The sequence below is a fragment of the Nuphar pumila genome, chromosome 4 (assembly GCF_984573655.1).
Source record: "Nuphar pumila chromosome 4, dmNupPumi1.hap1.1, whole genome shotgun sequence".
In the NCBI taxonomy this organism is placed as follows: Eukaryota; Viridiplantae; Streptophyta; class Magnoliopsida; order Nymphaeales; family Nymphaeaceae; genus Nuphar; species Nuphar pumila.
Window position 1 is genome coordinate 101,031,934 of NC_143252.1, and position 20,640 is coordinate 101,052,573.

Genomic DNA, 20,640 nt, shown 5'->3' on the forward strand with positions numbered 1-20,640 from the left:
ACATTCTTTTAAGTGAGGAAGCATAAAAGAGAGCACACATATGGTGAATTATTGGACAACTTTACAGTGAAAAAAGTGTCAACTGTGTAGATTGCTAGTGTTATTTGCCACACCTGCACGATAACCCGAAAGTGACTCCAAGAAAAATCATCAATGATATCAATCGTAAGGTAATTATAAAGATTAGTTATAAACAAGTAGAAGATGGGCCTAAACTTTTTAACTTACAAATAATTTGATTAAATCACAAAAACTATTTTAGCTACGCTTTGAAATCATACTTATGCTGTAAAGAGGACAACAAAATCAACAAGAAAATAGGGAACTAAAGCCAACAAAAGATGAAAATAAAAACTTTTGGATATTTACAAACAACTTCAAATCAATTTTCAAAACAGCCCACAAAGATTTTAGTTATTTTGAAACTAATTTTTACAACAAGCTTCTTGTTGAGTGAGGCCAGTTAGCTCAACAGATTCTGATTAGCTGGGATTGTCTAATGTTAGACGTTCAAATATCTCACTCATACTCCCATTACTATCAAAATTTATACAGGATAACCATATGCTATAACATAAATATCACTTGTTCTTTCTTGAGTTGGGGCCCTTTCTCTTCTTACCCAATTCAGATGTGAATTTTGCAGCTTTCTACAGTAGCTGAGATAGCCACAGAGCTCCAGATGAAAAGCTCTTACTATCAACTATGGCTGATCCTACGTGATTGGCAGCATTACTTGCCACATCAGTTGCTGCCTGTGCATGTCTGCCATCCGATTGGCCCACTTCAGACGCATGGAGTTTTCGGTTCATGTTTCTCACACGGTCCCTCCCTGCATGCTGTCCATCACCGGCCCAACATTGATTCTCAGATAGACGCAGCTTTCTCTGTTGCACGCTCTATGACCTGTATTGCTTGTCTATCCCCTTGAAAGCTTCCCTTCCAACTTTATAACGCTTCAAAACTGCATCTGCCCAGAGAGAGAGAGAGAGAGAGAGAGAGAGAGAGAGACTAATATAAGTATCCAATGAGATGAGGGATAGATGTGGAATCTTGTTTGCCTTATTAAAGTAGAGAATAAAGTGTTTGAGGGAAACTATTCTTATTCTTGTCCCACTTGAAGAGCCTGAGCAGAAAGGAGGCATATCCTCATGCAAGCAGCAAGCGAAGTCCAATACTTGGCCTCTTTAAAGGAAGGCAGATAAACACAATGACTTTCACTTCCCAACATCACTCATAATGAAAACAAATTTGAACAATTACAGTAATGTGAGAATTATTCCAAAGATACAAGGCTTGGAAGAATTCCCCAGCACAAAAAAATCAGCTGTACATCTCCACCGCCATGTCTTGCATCATCTTTGCGGAAGAAGAGAAATAGTCTCCAGATCTTCTCTGTTGTTCTCTTCAGTTGTAGGCCTGCTCCAATCAGGGCTTGCCAGAGCATACAGCTTTACACGATCAAAACTTGTTCCCCTAAAACCAGTCATCCTTGAGGAAGCCATAGGCATTACCAAAACTGAAGATGCACTGATCTGATCCTCGCCTAGGCCTAGTGCTAGCGTACAGGCAGTCTGCAGAGGAACCGCCTTCATGAGAAAACTCAAAGCTTCCAGAGTAATAGAAGATTCAGAGATTAACTTAAGTCCAAAGTACCTTTGCCTTGACTGCAATTGTTTTTGCCCTTGATAGCACTGCCTGCCCAAATGATCTGATGTCTCTGATTTCTGTATCATCTGGAGGCGGCTGAACTGACCTGCTATTAACCCCCAAAATTATATAGGAGGCCATTAACTAACACGTCTCATGAAACTTCCAGATTAAAAAGTTCAATCATAAGGAAATAAATAAACTTAAATTAATAAAAATTCATAGCGGCACAGATAAAACGTTAAAAATTCACATGATCACTTGGCAAAATCCTTCTAAAAGAACTTTGTAGCTATATAATTTTGGGAGACAGATGCACATGTTAGTCAAAAGTTTCAGGACTGACAAAAGTGAAGTTCAATTTTTCCAGATTGAAGACATGTCAAGACTGCATAAGTTACCTCGTCATACTTGTCGCAACATTTGACGTAGAACCTACAGAAACAGAATCCTTGGCTTCACTGCCTGTGAATGGTACAAGATACAAATCATTAGTTCCATTTGATCTACTGTGAAAGAGAAGGAGAAAAAGTCTGCTCTAAAAATAATGTAAATGAAGAAAACTTCTTTACCCTTGGAATCCTCTGGTGCTAGCAAGGAAATGCCAACAAAAACTGACATCATTCCAAGTAAAAACATTGAAGCCCTCAGTGAATCAAACACCTACAGAAAATCAAACTAGTTTAACAGTTCTCCATAAAGCATAAGGTGGAGGAGAAAAATATGATAGAAATGTATGGGATTACATCAAACCTGATATTCTTGAAAATATACAAAACCTGTCCAAATGGAGAAGAAGGTCCATGCAATCTGAAACATGGGCACTATAAGGATCGCATCAAACAGTGCTAACCCTTCATTTAATCTGGCCATCTGCGGAGGTACAGAGAGAATAACACCTAGATTTAAATAATTAGAATACTTATCATCTAGGAAAAAAATGTTAGAGCATCCAAATTATTTGTGTAAGTTTCTTTACCCAGAAACCTGCTGTACTAAGAAACAGTAAAAACATGGAGTACGTAAACCAGCTATGCAACTGATATTGGCTACCAATGGTCAATCTCAACAGGTTGGACCTGAGAAGAAAAAAGCAGCCATGACAAACTACAAAATCAACCACAAAAATACAGAAATCTCTACATACAACAATCCATTAGATTGCTTCCACTCATTCTTTCCAAGACAAACTTACAGTGATTTTGCAAACAACACTGAGCATGACCCTATAGCTCCAGAAACAGTAGCATAGGTCAAAGGCATCAACATATGCCAATAGGGGCTAAGATCGAAACCGAAAACTGAAAGTAAAAGCTCGCCTCTCCTGCACTTATTGATCATCATAATGCAGCATAAATTAGATAGAAGATATAACTATAAACAGTGATTTACCATGCAAAGAGTGAATTGTTCCTTACCTGTATGTGTATTGAGCTACTCCAACAATCAACATTAAAATCAGGAGATAAAGAAGGAATATGAGGTTGCTGTACTTCTCCACCAGCTGCTCAGGAGTGTAAACTGCAGATATCAGAAAATTCAGTTTCTTTGTTTTGTTTTTATTTTTGATCTTCGTCTCAAGTTCAATATTCTTCCTCTATCGAAATGTTCGATGTATTTTCTATTGATATTCTGGGAAATAATTTTGCTTCCTCACACAATGCATTTGCTAGATTGAAAAATACTAAACCAGAAAGCTAGAGGAATGCATGCAGGCAATTGACAAAAAGAACAATCTATTAGCATGTGGTAAATATAAAAATAAGTACCAGGTGATTGATGGTTTCCAAAGGCAACAAGAAAAAGATTTCCAAGAACTATAAAAGCAGTGGCCACTATTACTCTGCAAAGCAGACCATGAAAACTCTCATCAAACACTGGAGGGAGGTAGCATTCTTCAAGACAACGAAAAAACCAAAAAGCAACATACTTGCCCGTAACTGTTTTGTTCAGCACAAAATATGCAAATGCGATATTAGAAACAAACTGAACTGATCCAAGGGCTGCAAGAAGTGACTGCAAAATAAGAAAACCAAACGAGCATCAACCATTCAGGTTAAACAGAAGAAGTGAGATAAAAAATGAAATCACACATTTAATTCAAACTATGAACCACATTGATTATAATAGGTTTCCAGTGGACGGATGGATGTCTACAACCGATGCATCATCAGGGAACAAAGAGACTAAAGTAACCTTTCAAAAGTCAAGCAGTAGGCTGAATGTTTGTGTTCAAGCTGACACAAGAACATCAAGTTCCGAAGAAAATCTACAACTCATTTGCTCAATATATGCAAGCTTGATAATACCATAGAGGAGAATTTAGACTAATTTAATTAACTGCCACTGATTGTATTTACTTATTTCTACAGCCAGAAAATGCAAACAATCACTGACCTGTGCTGCATATGCAAAGGAGATAAAGTTTAGGCAGTTTCCCAGTGCAAAAATCAGCAGGCCTGTCCATAAGAAACCTCCAATAATGATTTTCAGCATAAAAAATTTCTCATATATGCCAAATGTAGTGTGCTTGAACAACACTGCTAAGAGGATGACACTGTGGCAGTAAAAAGTTCTAAAGTTGCACCTTAATCAAAAAGTCCATTTGTGCAACTGTCGTCGAGTAGAATGCTAAAGCAAAATACCTTTATATCAAAATGGATTACCATCCAAATGATAATCGTCTTTTGCAATAGATGCAGGAATATTTTCCTCGTTTTGGAGATCAAATTTCTCAAACTAACAGATGCTTCCAAAATGTTTGAGAGCAAAAGTATATTTTAAAAGCGAGATCAAATCAAGCTTTCATATACTGCTAAAAGAAAGCAGCTTAGATATTGCACAGTTATTAGATAGAACAGTACCGGCTCTCCACGTTTGGAAACATATAATTGGCTTCAGAACAAGTTTTCCTCCATTCCCACCACTATCCAGGAGAGCAAGTCTTTCTCTCTGCAAGAATCCCAAGCAGATTTAAGCAGGCAAAAAGGTACATAGACAAATACAATGCATGTATGCACACATAATCATGCACATACACAAAGTCTTTTTAAGTTCAAAGCCCAATAGTTTGGCAGTTAAAAGGAATGAAAAGAAATTAAAATGAGAAGTGAAATGTCCTCAAGAAGCAAGGGACAACATAAGTAAAGTTATTGAAACAATGAAGTCTTACAACATGGATAATAAAGAAAAGCTACCTCATTGTGACCCAGTTTCAAGAGGTTTGTTCCAAAATTTATGCCAAGACTACCAAAAAGATTGATAATTGCTCCAATAACCCATTCTCCCATCTTTACACTGTCCTTGACATGCCCTTAGATGTAATTTGACATTACTCTGTTCCTTAGAAGGGTGTCAATCATCTAGCAATGATGCATAACTGGTACAGAAGTTGAACAGCCAAGAAGTCCTTCACCTATGACGAACACGATCGCAGATTCTGTGGATCTGTTTGATAGAAATCATTTCAGTTAGGTTGCATACATGAGAGAATTCAGAAATTCATGGCGAACATTCATTTTGTTGCACATTGCAGAATTTTCTGTTTATAAGCCTCACTAAAAATACTATATGGTGAGGCTATGAAACTAAGAAAAATACCATACAACTTCATAAAAAATAAACATATACAATTTTTTTGTGGAAGATCAATGGAACAAGCATACAACTAAACATCATTTAGATGGGAAAGATGATGATCTTTAACCTTTCGAGGTTTCGTCTTCAGCATCCCAAGCAACCCATTCATTGAGATAATGTCAGATAAATGAATATCCCATATCCAAATGATCAATTATAAGCCACAAGATGTTCCTTCATCACGCTTTCAAACATCAAAACTGCAAAAAGGAAAAGGTTATCTTATAGCATATACTGTTAACAAATTCGATAAGCATGATCGTCAACTTAAGAATCAGCTATGATACTTTCTTCAATCTATACAGATTAATTTCATGAAATATAAATTGTCTTTAGTAAGAAAGCTACATGTACCTAAGTGTAAACCATTACCTTACCCATAAAATAGAAGCAGGAAAAAGCAGCAGCAGCCACAGCAGTAATTGTAGTACAAAAGTAATACATACAGATTTCCATGACACAAAAAGTTGATATTTCCCGTACACCAACAGGTTTTAGCATATATTACTTACCATTGTTTAGGGAGTTGGAGCATGCTAACGCTATTTATATCACAGCTCCGGTGGGATCTACTCATGCAAAATCAGCTGGCTGGCCAGAGTATCATTTTTTATTAGGTAAGGAGACTTTATGGAGCAAATCCACCTGCAATGGCACCCCCAAGGATTGAAGCTCACAAACTAATCCCTACTATTAGACGGTTATATAAATCGCTTAGTATTTGTCTTTTACACCTAGAAAAAATTCTTGTCTGTACGACGTACATTGTCACAGCTGTTGTTCAACAATACAGCTTAATGAAAGTTGGATTTGTTTGCGAACCTGAAAAGGAATAAACGCTTTGAAAAGCCCATAGTTTGAACTTTAGAGTCTATCATCTACGACTAAAGGTCCGTCAACCTTTTCAGGGTGAACCTACACGGCTACAGAGCTTTCAGTCGTCAGAAACCCTCAATCAACACAAAACCGATTGCACGCACAGATTTGTTGTGATTATTAGACAGGATACCATTAACCTCCTCCCAAGAACTAATGTATCACAAGGCAAGCATGGATTACCTATTTATCTTTCTGTCCCACTGTTTATGACAATGTCCACTACAGACACCTCAACTCGTCCATCGACTCCATTTTCACTATTTCCCGTACCCCATTCGTTTAAATCACTATCCCTATCTCCCTCCTCTGAACGTAAACAATAAAATCCCAAGACTTTCTATCCATTGTAGGGCATTCAATCCCTTCATTCAATCGAAATGACATCGCCTAAAAAACATTCCGTTTCGGAGATTAGATAAACTTTTCCAACATATTCTGGATCATCAGTTCTCTTTTCAATAACAACAACCACTGAGAAGCATACGACAGGAAATCCTAGCTCTAATTCTGCACTTTTTTTCGATTTCAAACTTGCATAAATTCATGTCAATCATCAAAATTCCATGATAATAATTCCAGTGCTTTGCTTCATCTCTAAAACGTTGCTAGCACCATTAATTACCATGCCTAACAATTAACACAAGCCTCCAGCCATCAGCGACTTGTCCAAAAGCGATCACGAGATCTCGCTACAAAGCTATTAACCAAAAGTGAATTCAAAATTCGCTTCCTAAATTTCCTATAAGAAAAAAAAGGATATAAACGCCTCTGATCAACTCACCTAAAACCAAAACGATAATTTTACAACAGAAACTTTAAAAAAAGTAAAAAAAAAAGTAAAGGATAATGAATGCGATATATATCTGGCATCAATTTCTGGTTACATCTCATAAAAAACACATCTTTCTTTTAAGATCGATCAACACGGAAAAACATTCACCGTTACGAAGCACAAGAGATCAATAATGAATCAAAGGGAACGGAATTCATGCGTTACACCTAAATCTGGTGAATCTAACGCACAAGAAGGGGGAAACCGAGAAATAGGAAATTCGAACGACATTTACCTCGATCTTCCGATTCTCCCCTTCGAAATTAGGGAAAAAAAAATCGTCGCTAAAAGAGATCGATTCGTCTCGCTTGGTGAGATAGAGATCGAGCCTGCCGGATTCTTCTTTTCTTTTTTTTCGGAGAAAGAAAATCCGAAAAAAGAAAAAAAAACACGGACGATACTTTTCGGGCGTATTCTGTGGTGATAAAGTTGAAGGACGTATTACCGAATTTCCCTCCACCGACTAGTTGGGAAATGGGACCCATCGTTGCCGCTCTACTCTTTCAGAAAAAGTTACTGAAGTGCCACCTTCTCTTTACACCGTCCATTTGTGGCATCTAACGGTATCCGGTATTCCTGGGAATAATTCTCGTTTAACGACTCGCTTGTTTTTTTTTGCGTTTTCCATAGTAAAGAACACAGATTTCTTATTAATCCTACCACCATTACACCAAACAGTGTGTTGTGTTTATAATAACCTAGAAAATTTACATATACGAATTGGCAGCTAGATTTATAGGGCGTGAAATTCAAACTCAGCACCTCTTGAGGAAGAGACTAACGCCCTACCCATTAAACAAACCACTTTCTGGTTTTATCTTGCAAACATATTATATATATAAATTTATGAGAGATTTTCAAGTTTAATCGAGCTCACTCAACAACTTTATCAAGCTGGGCTTGTTTATCCACACCGAGTCTGGACTTGTGTTCAAGCTAGGCTCATTTATTTTTTCGAATGAGCTTGAGCTAGAGCCCGAGCTAGTTGGTTTTTGCATCCTTAATAGTAGGATAGAAGGATAAAGGAGGAGGGTTGCGGTAGGCCTGTGACAACCAGCATAAAAACTTAGTCATACCCGACGAATATGAACCAATATGAGAATTTCGTTGGGGCGTTCCCTACTGAGCGACGCGCTGTACTCTATAGGCTCGGAAGCAGTGATAAATGGGCAAGGGTTGCTAGGTCGTCGCCCGGAAGCGACGCGTCACACCGGCGCCCGGATGTGGTGTCAAATAGGCAAGGGTTCCCTCACTTTGTTGGACGGGTGGGGGTAAAGAAGTTAGTCCAAGACCATAAAATTAGGTTAGCCACTTGAAACATAGGATCTTTAACTGGTAAGTTGGTAGAGTTAGTAGATGTTATGTATAGGAGAAAGATTGATATTTTATGTCTACAAGAGACCAAATGGGTAGGTGAGAAAGCAAAAGTGATAGAACCTTGGGGATATAAGATTTGGTATACAGGAATAAATAGGAATAGGAATGGAGTAGGGATTGTTAAGAGTCGTGAGTTTATAGATAATGTAGTTGAGGTCCGTAGGAAGGGTAATGGGATTTTACTTATTAAATTAGTATTAGGTACGGATATTATTAATATTATTAGTGTTTATGCACCTCAAGTAGGTTTAGATGATTCCATTAAGCATCTAGTAGGGATGAATTTGAGAGTATCCATGGAGGCTATGGTATAGGAGAAAGAAACGAAAGTGGAGAAAGTATTTTAGATTTTGGTTTGTCCTATGATATGATCTTAGCAAACACTTGGTTTAGGAAGAGGGAGTCTCACCTAGTAACATTTAAAAGTGGGGTTAATACGAGTCAGATAGATTTTTTCCTACTTAGAAAGAGAGATAGGGGTTGTTGCATCGATTGTAAGGTTATATCGGGAGAAAGTGTAGCTACACAACATAGAGTCTTAATTTTAGATCTTAAAATTAGACAATGCCGCAAAAGGGATAGACATAGGATAGATCCTAGAATTAAGTTGTGGGCACTGAAAGGAGCTAAACAAGGAATGTTTGTAGAGCGGGTAGTTAAGAAAGGGGGGGGGGCTAAGGCTACGAGGACTAAGCCTAACGCGGTCTAGGCCCAGCAACATGACAGGTCTGGACCGTGTTCGGTCCAAGCCTATCCACGATGGAAGGCGAGGGCGCTAACAGCCCGGACTGCAACTGTAACGCCCCGGATTTCCAAAACAAATCTAAGTTAAAATTTTCATGAATTTCATTTTTTTTCTTTGCAGCGGAACTTAGAAAAACTTTTAGCAGCGAAATCAGACGATAGTGAGTCGTCAGTTTTAGAAAACTCTGAGCACATTACAGGCATGTGACCAGGCAACTCATTGACCACCAAAGTGTTCCATTTTATCGAAAACCACATGTTTATTGGAACATTACTGCTTGGAAAAACAGTATAGCTTCAATAAAAAGGAAGCAGTACAACTCTATCTAGAGAAACCCTTGAACTCGATGTCGCCTTGCTCCGCATATCACAACGCACGTTCAACACCTGAAATCCTCATTAAACGGGGTCAGAACCACTTATGGTCTGGTAAGCAAGTAATCGCACATTCATTCAACTCAAGTAAATACGTTTGACCACTGAGGGTCGCAGTTCTTAATAACGACGCTCAAGCCTCCGCGGCTTAACGTATATCGCAAGAGCCTCCTTAGGGCTATGAATTGAACATACGCTCGAGTCTTCATGACTTAGCGTGATCCTCTTCAAGACTGGGTTTTGAATAATCGTTTAAGTCTCCACGACTTAGCCTTGATCGCTTCTGGATCTTCAAGGGATGTCTAGCTCAAGTCTTTACACTTGGCGCATCTGTATCTCACGCATCTAAAAACAGTTCCTTGAGCTTTGCTTAGTCATTCGGATACGACATAGGTCTTTGCTCAGTCGGTCCAGTCGTATACCGATCATGACACATTCACAAAGATTATGCAGAACCGACTCAACAACATTCATCCACTCATGCATTCAAGCATCGCTGAACCTAAGCTAATGCTTTATTTCGATAATTAACCCCTCCCCTAGGGCTTAAGGGAGGTTTATTTGAGTACCAACGCGATGATCTGGGGGTTGATTATTCTATTTATTTTTAGATACCTCAGAGGCCTATTGACCCCATCCCCCTAGTAGGACGGTACAATCATACCGGAAGAAGTCTTTACTAGGTATTTGAATGCATTCTGTTACTGCAGTAGCTGGGTTCAATCTTTAGAATTTAAGGATAACCATGACCTCCATACCTCTGAGTGACGGAGGCCATCATGAACTCTATCAGGTTCGAAGGTAATATAAGTCACTCAAGGTTGCACCGTCACCGTCTTCCTCGGTGAGAAATTTTGAAGGGGTCTGCCGGTCTGACAAGCTAATTAATGCATGCCTATAGGGTAGCCGTTGAGGAGTATGTACCCGACCCCGTTCAATGTGCCCCTAATACGGTCATCAACCGCGGGGTCTTTTCATTTTATTCATATGCATGCTTGGCTCTGCTCTCAGCACTACGGCCATCACAAGCATCTCAGCTCTTTTAGGTGGACAACGTACTCTGGCTCTGCGGCCCTTACGAGTCTAGTTGTGTATCAGTCTCTCGATGAGCATGCATATGATACAATCATAATGGATCAGTTGCTTAGCGTATTTTTACGCAATGAGCTTAAACCTAGATAAGGTGCAACCTCTACTCTAGCTCAACGGCCTTTACGAGCAAGGTGCCCTTACAGGTATTTGGGAGACGAGCCATTCTGACATTGTTCCAACAACGGACATCATTATGTTGTTCAACCGGTTTCAGCAGCTCTTCTGCCAACCATTTCGCCAGCACCTCCCCTGCTCGAAAGGTAGGAGTGCGACGATCCTTTCTACATCGTAGAAAGTGTTCCATGGACTGGGTAGCACTCCGCCATATGACGGAGTATCTTGCTATGTTCTTTCTGAACTATTTCTAGCTTTCTCCATAAATTTCTACAACACTTCCTCTCTTTGATGGAGAAAGCGTGTGTTTCTTTTATCCATTTCAGCGGCATTTCCTCTCTTTGGTGGGAAATCGTTATGCTTAACTCAGGAAATGGATACACACCATTGTGCATACCTTATATCCATCAAGGTTGTTTGGAACCTTGGGTCATAGTCAGGCCACATGTAAATGACTTAATATTTATGAAAAGAACATTTTGCCCAAAAGGGAAGCCTTTCCAATAGAGACTTCATCATTCAAGTGGAATCTTGAACGAGGAGCGGTAAGGGAATCGCATTGGCGATTTGGAGTTGATCTCCATTTGAATGCTCATTTATATGCCATATATGTAATATAAGTAGAAGTCTGTGTTTTATATGGCGGCGGCGTAAAGAAAATGCATATACTAGTGTTTGGGGTGTTTAACCGAACGAAATATTCTACATATATATTTGCAGAAAGTAGGAGCCTTGGCATCATTTAACGCGACAGCGTAAGTAAATGCATAATCGGAAGTGCATCATTGGAAATTGCAGAAAGCAGGGAGCCTTGGTATCATACGACGCGATGACAAAAGTAAATTACAAAACCTTGGTGATATAAGACGTGACAGCAGTCACCAGATGATATACATAAAGTTCGGCATCCAACGGGAGTTACGAGGCGAGCGGATGAACACTGAAGTGTCCCGAAGGGCTCAACCAAGAACTAGGGTAAGATACCATTTTTAAGAACGCATATACTGCGTATTCAACATATATATCCGACGATAGTTACGAGGCGAGCGGTTGAACACCGAAGTTCCCAAAGGGCTCAACCAAGAACTAGGGTCAGATACTACTTCAGAAAGTATATGCTATATACAAACAAGCAAATACTTGAAAGAGATGGATCAACGAAGCAAACTTGTTGATTTGTGAAGAACTCTGTCTTCTGCTTTGAACCTTCTTTTGAGAGGTCAAACTAGGTCAGATGAGGTCGACCTAGTTGAGAAAGAGGAAGAGTAGGTCAAGCTGCTCAACCTAAGTGGTTTGAACCAAACTGGGTTCGGTCTCAGTCAACTGGGTCCAGCAGGTTCGGTCTTAGCCCAAGCAGGCTAAGTCGGGATTCAGAAAACCAAACTAGAATCTGGACCAAAAAATTTCTTGACTTTAACTTCAAACCAAACCAGGTTCAAGTCAAGTCAACTGGGTTTGGACCAGGTCAAGTGGGTTCAGACCAGGTCAGATGAGCTAGGACCAGGTCAGGTAGGCTCAGGTGGGCTAGGCTAGGTAGGGGATGTTTAGGAGAGAGAAGAGGAGAGAGAGGTTGGCGATTTTTCAAGGAGGGAGGCTCCTTTATTTATAGGCCAAGGAAGGCAAGCCTTCCTTGCCTTTCTAAAGGATAAGCCTTATCCTTTTAAAGGATAAGGTTTAGCCTATTTACTAAACCACCCCTTGCTTTAAAATAAAGAGAAGAGATTCTTTTGGTGTGGAGCCCACATAGAAATTTGATGGAATTTTTTTGTGGGTCCCACCAGATATTTTTTGAGAAATATTTATATGGGTCCCACCAACATTTTCGTGGGTCCCGCAAAAAATTCGGATTTTCAGCGATTTTTTTCTGAAAAATTCTGAGTACGTCATTCTCTTTGTATTGACGTAACTAAGAAAGTTGACTCAAGGAAATCTTTTGATTTCGTCTAGGTAGAAAGTTATGACTTCCAGAGTGTTTGAGCATATATTCGCAAAGTGACGAATATCCTAAGTATAACTGGCTTGCAGGAATCGATTAGATTCGCTTTACGGTGAAAATGCTATTTTTCACTTGAAAATGCCTCAATAATTTATTCAGAGTTTGAACTGAAAAATTGCGGGTCTTACATCATTACCTCTTTAAAGAAATTTCGTCAGCAAAATTCAGTTAAAAGTACAAAGTGAATAACTGAGGATACTTATCCTGCATATCAGATTCAGGTTTCCAAGTGCAATCATCGATTTCATGATGTTGCCATCTCACTTTAACAAGTGGAATGATCTTCGTTCTTAGCACTTGCTCCTGTCGGTCCATGATTTCTACTGGTCTTTCTTCTACCGTCATATCTTCTCGAATATCAATATCTTCATGTTGGATGACGTGAGAAAGATCATGAACGTATTTTTTAAGCATTGACACATGTAATGCATTGTGTATCTATGCATACTGCGGTGGCAATGCTACTCGGTAGGCGGTCTCTCTGATTCGGCTCAAAACCTCGAAGGGACCAACGAATTTGGGGTTGAGCTTCCCCTTCTTTCCAAAACGAAACACACTCTTAGTTGGGGAAACCTTGATAAAAAACTTTATCTTCAACCGCAAAGGTGAGCTCCCTACGCCATTGATCTGCGTAGCTCTTCTGTCGGCTTTGAGCAGTCAGTAGCTTCTTTTTTATCATGTGGACCTGCTCAGTGTAGTGCTGCAACACAATGGGCGAGTCCAAGGTTCGCTCACCCACTTCACCCCAATGGATTGGTGATCGACAGGGTCGTCCGTACAAGGCTTCTTATGGTGTCATCCCAATGCTAGCGTGGTGGCTATTATTATAAGCAAATTCAGCCAACGCTAGGCGAGAATCCCAATCACTTTTTCATTCCAGCATACAGGCTCTTAGCATATCTTCAAGAGTCTGTATGATCCGCTTAAATTGCCCATCTGTTTGAGGATGGAATGTTGTGCTGAACTTGAGTTTCGTCCCCAAGGCTCTCTGCAGCTGCTCCCAGAAGTGGGAGATGAATTTCGGGTCACGATCAGATATGATCGATGACGGCACTCCATAGAGTCTAATGATTTTCCGAACATAGATTTCTGCCAATCTTTCGGTTGAGTATCGAGTGTCGATTGGCAGAATGTGAACAGACTTGGTGAGTCTGTCCACAATTACCCATATTGAGTCATGTTGTCTCTTGGATCGAGGTAGTCCTACGATGAAATCCATCGTAATGCCTTCTAATTTTCATTCTGGAATTTTGATCTGTTGCATTTTTTTGTCAGGTCGTTGATGTTCGATCTTGACTTGCTGGCATATCAAACACTTTGAGACAAACGTAGCCACATCTCTTTTCATACCTCCCCACCAGTACTTTCTTTATAAGTCTCGAAATATCTTTGTACCTCCAGGGTGGATAGTGTACTTGCTACTATGAGCTTCTTGGAGTACTTCCTCTCTTAGCTCAGAGTTATTTGGAACTCATACCCTTTCTTTCATCTATATCCCTCCATCTTCTTTCAAATGGAAGAAGGTGTCATCTCTTTCAGCACGAGCTTTTAATTTCGAGTACTAGGGCTCCTTGAATTGTTCGGCTATAATTTGATTAAGGATCTCGATGTGGATTGTCAAGCATGACAATCGAATCTTGCCTGAATCAGCCAAAATGGCTTCCAGTTGACGAAATCCTCCATCAACTTCCATTGTCCTACGAGACTGACCAGAGTGCCAATAGTCTTGCGACTGAGGGCATTTGGTACTATATTCACCTTTTCAGAGTGATAGAAAAGCGTGAATTCATAGTCTTTGAGGAATTTCAGCCATCGTCGTTGCCGCATATTGAGTTTCTTTTGAGAGAAGATGTATTTTAAGCTTTTATGGTCCGACATGACCTCAAATTTCTCTTAATACAGGTAGTGTCGCCAGATTTTAAGCGTGAACACCACTATGGAAAGCTTTAGGTCGTGGGTTGAATAGTTTTTCTCATGTATTCTCAACTGTCATGACGCATAGGTGATCACTTTGCCGTGTTGCATCAACACGCAACCCAGACCCGTTCCTGAGGCATCCGTGTAAGTTACGAATCCTCCTTGACAAGAAGGTAGGGTAAAGACAAGGGCAGTAGTAAGCCTCTCTTTGAGAACTTCAAAGCACTCCTTACACTGGTCGTTTCATTCGAACTTGACTCCCCTTTTCAATAGTTTTGTCATGGGTACGGCGATTTGTGAGAAGTCTTGTATGAACTTCCGGTAGTATCTGACAAATCTCAGGAAGTTGCGGACCTCTGTGATATTTTCTGGTTGCTTCTAGTCTATCACAGCTTCTACCTTTGCAGGATCTACTGTGATCCTATCCTTAGAGATTACATGGCCAAGGAACATCACTTTGTCTAGCCAGAATTCACATTTTGAAAACTTGGCATATAGTTGATTATCTTGAAGGGTCTTCAAAATGATCCTCAAGTGCTCACTGTGTTATTCCTTGTTCTCTGAATATACGAGAATGCCATCAATAAAAATGATGACAAAGTTGTCCAAATATGGTCTGAATATCCGATTCATCAGATCCATGAAGGCAGCAGGCGCATTAGTGAGTCTGAAAGGCATTACTACAAACTCATAATGGCAATATCTCGTTCTGAAGGCAGTCTCAGGTATATTCTCATCTTTAACTCTGAGTTGATGATACCCAGACCTAAGGTCGATCTTGGAGAATGCTCTTATTGTTCTGAGTTGATCGAATAAATCTTCAATCCGAGGCAACGGATATTTGTTTTTGATAGTTGCATGGTTAAACATTCGATAATCGATGCATAACCGAAGGGATTCATCCTTCTTCTTTACAAACAGTATCGGGGCTCCCCACGGTGATACACTCGGACGGATGAACCCTTGTTCCATCAGTTCTTCCAACTGACATTTCAACTCACTGAGTTCAGTTGGTGCCATTCGATAGGGGGCCTTCGATATCGACGTTGTTTCAGGTAAGGACTGAATTCCAAATTCAACCTCACGAAGTGGCGGAAGTCTTGACAATTCCTCAGAAAACACATCGGGAAACTCCCGTACCACTTTCAAACTCTCAAGGAACAGGATGTTTGAGTTTTCCACTGAGAGGCTTAATAGGAAGGCTACACAACCCTTCCTAAGGTATTTTTGTGCCTTAAAAGCTGATATGAGTCGTTTTTGCGGGACAAGTTTGGATAACTGGTATTCCACCTTAAGCAATCCCGGTCGAGATAGAATTACCTTGTCCTCGCAGCACAAAATCCTGGCATTATTCTGGGCCAACCAATTCATTCCCAGAATGACATCGTATTGTACCATATCGATTAAGATGGCATCAATAGGCAAGTGTTGCCCAGCTATCTCTATATCCAGGTTCTTTACACACCGGATACATTTGGTGCGTGAACCCAACGGGTTGTACACTTCGATCATTTTATCAACCGGTTGCACCGAAGCGTGGAGTTATTCGATGAAATCATCAGAGATAAATGTATGAATAACACCACAATCAAACAAGACGTAAGTTGTGTGTCCATTAACAGGTACGGTGACTTCAATCAGGTCACCATTTTCGACTTGTTCAGTCGTTACAACGTATACACGACCTGCAACAAGCCTTTGTTCTACTCTAGGTGGAGGTCATTGGAACTGTGATCGTTGTGGTATCTGTTGAGAGGGTCTGGCAGATCCGGCATTCCTCTTTTGCTCATCTGCAAGCTTCTTTCTACACTGTCTTGCAATGTGGCCAACTTTGTCACAGTAAAAGCAATCACTCGTGTCACGCGGACACGGCTTTCTATAGTGGTTCACATGGCATTTCAGGCAGTTTGAGTTGGACTGTTGATTGTTTGGAGCCACGTTCTGCCTTGACCTTACGACTTGTTAAGTTGCGTTTCCACCTTGGAACTTCCTCTTTTGAAAGGGTTGTCGTGAACCCTGGCCACTTGGGAATGTCCTCTTGCAGTTCTCACCATCAACTACGGGCCACTTTGCTATGATCACTTTTGATCGCTCCCAATCAACTTGTATTTTTGAAGTGACCGCCACAGTTGTTTGAAAAGTTTGGGGCATGCTAGTTATAACCTGTGACCTTAGCCCTTCTCATAGCCCATTGATGTACTTGTCGGCCCTTTCTTGGTCAATCTCAAATAACCGGGAGCAATATTGTTCAAGGTTTTAAAATTTGGTTGTATAGTCGATAAGGCTTATACCACCCTGCTCCAGTTTTAGAAACTACGTCTTCTTTTTGTTTCTAGAATGCAATAGGAAGTAGTTATCCATGAAAGTTCTCCGAAAGTCAGTCCATGGGATGACTTCGACTTGTGAAAATTGGATAATCTTAGTGGTATCCCACCACTTCCGTGCATTGTCTTTCAGCATGTACATGCCAAAGTTGGTCTTTTTCTCTTCTGGTACTCTCAGTACCAGGAAGGCACGTTCGATTTCTTTGATCTAACTCTCTGCAAGCTCTGAATCAGCTCTACCGACGAAAACTGGTAGGTCAAGTTTGAGGAACTTCTCATAGGTTATTCCTCTTAGGTTCTCGTTGCGAGATGTGACTGGTTCTGGCCTCGTTTCACGGATGACTGTAACCAGGTTGTTGAGCGTCTCCAGCAGAAATCCTTGCGTATGAGACTCCTCGCTCAGCATGGTTCTCCTCGTCGTAAGAGTCATTTATCTATTCACACACAAGCACTTATTTTTAGTTTCTCGATGTATATTAGGAAGTAAAAACTTTATTTACTTATATACATTTATTTACACAAGCATCACCTTACGTACAAGTGTCATGCCACACTGACAAACATAGGCGATGAGAAACTATATACATGAGTCCATTGACTCCAAAACATCATCAGTCGCTTAAGAACTGGATTTCTTTGATGAGGATGAACTCATAAAAGTTCATTTGTTGCCACATTGCTTTGTTTTAGGCACGACAAGAGTCGGCTTAAGCGGCACTTCCGCACTCTCAAGCAAATCCTGTGGATAGATGAGGGATGTTGGTCCACTCTCCTAGTCGGCACTATCAAGACTTGGGGAGTCTGAAATTATGATTGGCGAATAAAAGGAATCACCTCTTTCATTCAGATCATTCAAGCTTGGCGTATGATAAGCCGGGTGGTAGCCTGGCGAGCGATTGACTTTCGCAAGGAAGTTCAAATCGAAGTATCTCAGCCTTGGCGATCCATCAGAAGTCGTTGGGGTATTATTACTCCCAATACTTAAATGATGTGGTCCACTGACATGCGAGGTCTCATCTTTAAGACCTTTTGATCGCTGCCGACGCAAATCGGCAGTATACCTTATTTGGCATTCGTTGGTGGAATGCCCATCCTCGCCACAAAACTAGCAATCTTGGACTTCATACGGGCATATTCACTCATCGTGCATGAATTTGCACTGATAGCAATAACCGCGAGAGTCGTGAGTTGCCATCTATACAAAGACGCACCCAGATCAGAACAAAAGTATAAAATTTACACTTACAATATGATATCGCAAACATCACGGATTTTGAACCAGGTTTCTCAGACACTGCTCTGATACCAATTCTGTAATGCCCCGAATTTCCAAAACTAAGTTAAAATTTTCATGAATTTCTTTTTTTTTTCTTTGCAGCAGAACTTAGAAAAGCTTTTAGCAGCAAAATCAGATGATAATGAGTTGTCAGTTTTAGAAAACCTCTGACACATTACAGGTATGTGGCCAGGCAACTCATTAACCACCAAAGTGTTTCATTTTATCGAAAATCACATGTTTAATACAATATCACTATTTGAAAAAATAGTATAGGTTCAATAAAAAGGAAGCAGTACAACTCCATCTAGAGAAACTCTGAAACTCGATGCCGTCTTGCTCCGCATATCGCAATGCAGGTTCAACACCTGAAATCCCCATTAAACGGGGTCAGAAACACTGATGGACTGGTAAGCAAGTAATTGCACATTCATTCAACTCAAGTAAATACGTTTGACCACTCAGGGTCGCAGTTCGTAATAATGATTCTCAAGTCTCTGCGGCTTAGCATATATCGCAAGAGCCTCCTTAGGGCTATGAGTTGAACATCTGCTTGAGTCTTCATGACTTAGAGCGATCTTTTTCAGGGTTGTGTTTTGAATAACCGTTTAAGTCTCTACAACTTAGCCTTGACCTTTTTTGGGTCTTCAAGGGATCTCTAGGTCAAGTCTTTATACTTGGCACATTCGCATCTCATGCATCTAAAGACAGCTCATCGAGCTTCGCTTAGTCGTGCAGATACGACATGGGTCTTCGCTCAGTCGGTCGAGTCGTGTACCGATCATGACACCTTCACAAAGGTTATGCAGGACTGACTCAACAACGTTCATCCACTCATACATTCAAGCATTGCTGAACCTAAGCTAATGCTTTATTTCGATAATTAACTCCTCCCCCTGGGCTTAAGGGAGGTATATCTGATTACCAACGCGACGATCTGGGAGTTAATTATTCTATGTATTTTTAGATACCTAGAGGCCTATTGAACCCATCCCCCTAGTAGGACGGTAAAATCATACCGGAAGAAGTCCTTACTAGGTATTCGAATGCATTCTGCTAGTGCAGTAGTTGGGTTCAATCCTTAGAATTTAAGGATAACCACGACCTCCATACCTCTGAGTGACGGAGGCCATCATGAACTCTATCAGGTTGAAAGGTAATATAAGTCACTCAAGGCTGCACTATCACCGTCATCCTCGGTGAAAAATTCAAAAGGGGTCTTTCAGTCTGACAATCTAATTAATGCATGCCTATAGGGCAGCCGTTGAGGAGTATCTACCCGACCTCGTTCAGTGTGCCCCTAACACGGTCATCAACCATGGGGTCTTTTCATTTTATTCATATACATGCTTGACTCTGTTCTCGGCACTACGACCATCACAAGCATCTCACCTCTTTTAGGTGGACAATGTACTCTGGCTCTACGGCCCTTACGAGTCTAGTTGTGTATCAGTCTCTCGATGAGCATGCATATGACACGATCACAATGGATTGGTTGCTTGGCGTATTTTTATGCAACGAGCCCAAACTTAGACAAGGCGCAACCTCTACTCTGGCTCAACGGCCTTTACAAGCAAGGTGCCCTTATAGGTATTTGGGAGACGAGTCATTCTGGCATCGTTCAAACAACAGACATCATTATGTCGTTCAACCAGTTTCGGTAGCTCTTCTGCCAACCATTTCGTCAGCACCTCCTTTGCTCCAAAGGCAGGAGTGCGATGATCCTTTCTATATCGTAGAAAGTGTTTCATGGACTGGGTAGCACTCCGCCATATGACGGAATATCCTGCTACGTTCTTTCTGAGCTATTTCTAGCTTTCTCCAAAAATTTCTACAGCACTTCCTCTCTTTGATGGAGAAAGTGTGTGTTTCTTTTATCTATTTCAGCAGCATTTCCCCTCTTTGGCGGAAAATTGCTACGATTAACTCAGGAAATGGATATGCACCATTGTGCGTACCTTATATCCATCAAGGTCGTTTGGAACCTTGGGTCATAGTCAGGCCACACGTAAATGACTTAGTATTTACGAAAAGTGCATTTTGCCAAAAGGTGAAGCCTTTCCAATAAAAGCTTCATTCGTCAAGCAGAATCTTGAACGAGGAGCGGTAAGGGAATCACATTGGCGATTTAGAGTTGATCTCCATTTGAATGCTCATTTATGCGCCATATATGTAATATAAGCAGAAGCTTGTGCTTTATATGATGGTGGCGTAAAGAAAATACATATACTAGTGTTCGGGGTGTTTAATCGAACAAAATATTCTATATATATATTTACAGAAAGCAGGAGCCTTGACGTTATTCAACGCGATGACGTAAGTAAATGCATAATTGGAAGTGCATAATTGAAAATTACAAAAAGCAAGGAGCCTTGGCATCATAGGACGTGATGGCAAAGGTAAATTACAAAGCCTTGGCGATATA

General features: G+C 40.5%; 1 protein-coding gene across 2 annotated transcripts; it reads right to left on the reverse strand.

Moving 5' to 3' along the window:
- Window positions 1-386: 386 nt before the first annotated feature.
- On the reverse strand, window positions 387-7,399 carry LOC149840336 (putative magnesium transporter NIPA8). 2 transcript variants are annotated; one of them, XM_090003101.1, is made up of 15 exons: window positions 7,236-7,399; window positions 5,357-5,489; window positions 4,848-5,097; window positions 4,515-4,602; window positions 4,048-4,109; window positions 3,581-3,666; window positions 3,420-3,493; window positions 3,069-3,171; window positions 2,846-2,974; window positions 2,630-2,729; window positions 2,404-2,523; window positions 2,223-2,313; window positions 2,052-2,115; window positions 1,657-1,759; window positions 387-1,574 (listed from the first exon to the last, which is right to left on the reverse strand). In XM_090003101.1, exons 3-15 carry the CDS (start codon window positions 4,938-4,940, stop codon window positions 1,356-1,358), a joined length of 1,332 nt encoding a protein of 443 aa, XP_089859227.1. In that variant the 5' UTR covers window positions 4,941-5,097; window positions 5,357-5,489; window positions 7,236-7,399; the 3' UTR covers window positions 387-1,355. The 2 variants fall into 2 exon arrangements, with proteins under 2 accessions (XP_089859227.1, XP_089859228.1); XM_090003102.1 differs by having other exon boundaries at window positions 464-1,574; window positions 1,657-1,756.
- Window positions 7,400-20,640: the final 13,241 nt, after the last annotated feature.

Excerpts from the sequence above, each read along its gene's own strand:
- LOC149840336 (XM_090003101.1), bottom strand. The coding sequence starts at position 4,940 with ATGGGAGAATGGGTTATTGGAGCAATTATCAATCTTTTTGGTAGTCTT. Across the intron at positions 4,603-4,847 it reads TGAAACTGGGTCACAATGAG|AGAGAAAGACTTGCTCTCCT; the intron begins GTAGCTTTTCTT and ends GGATTCTTGCAG. Across the intron at positions 2,975-3,068 it reads GTAGCTCAATACACATACAG|GAGAGGCGAGCTTTTACTTT; the intron begins GTAAGGAACAAT and ends CAATAAGTGCAG.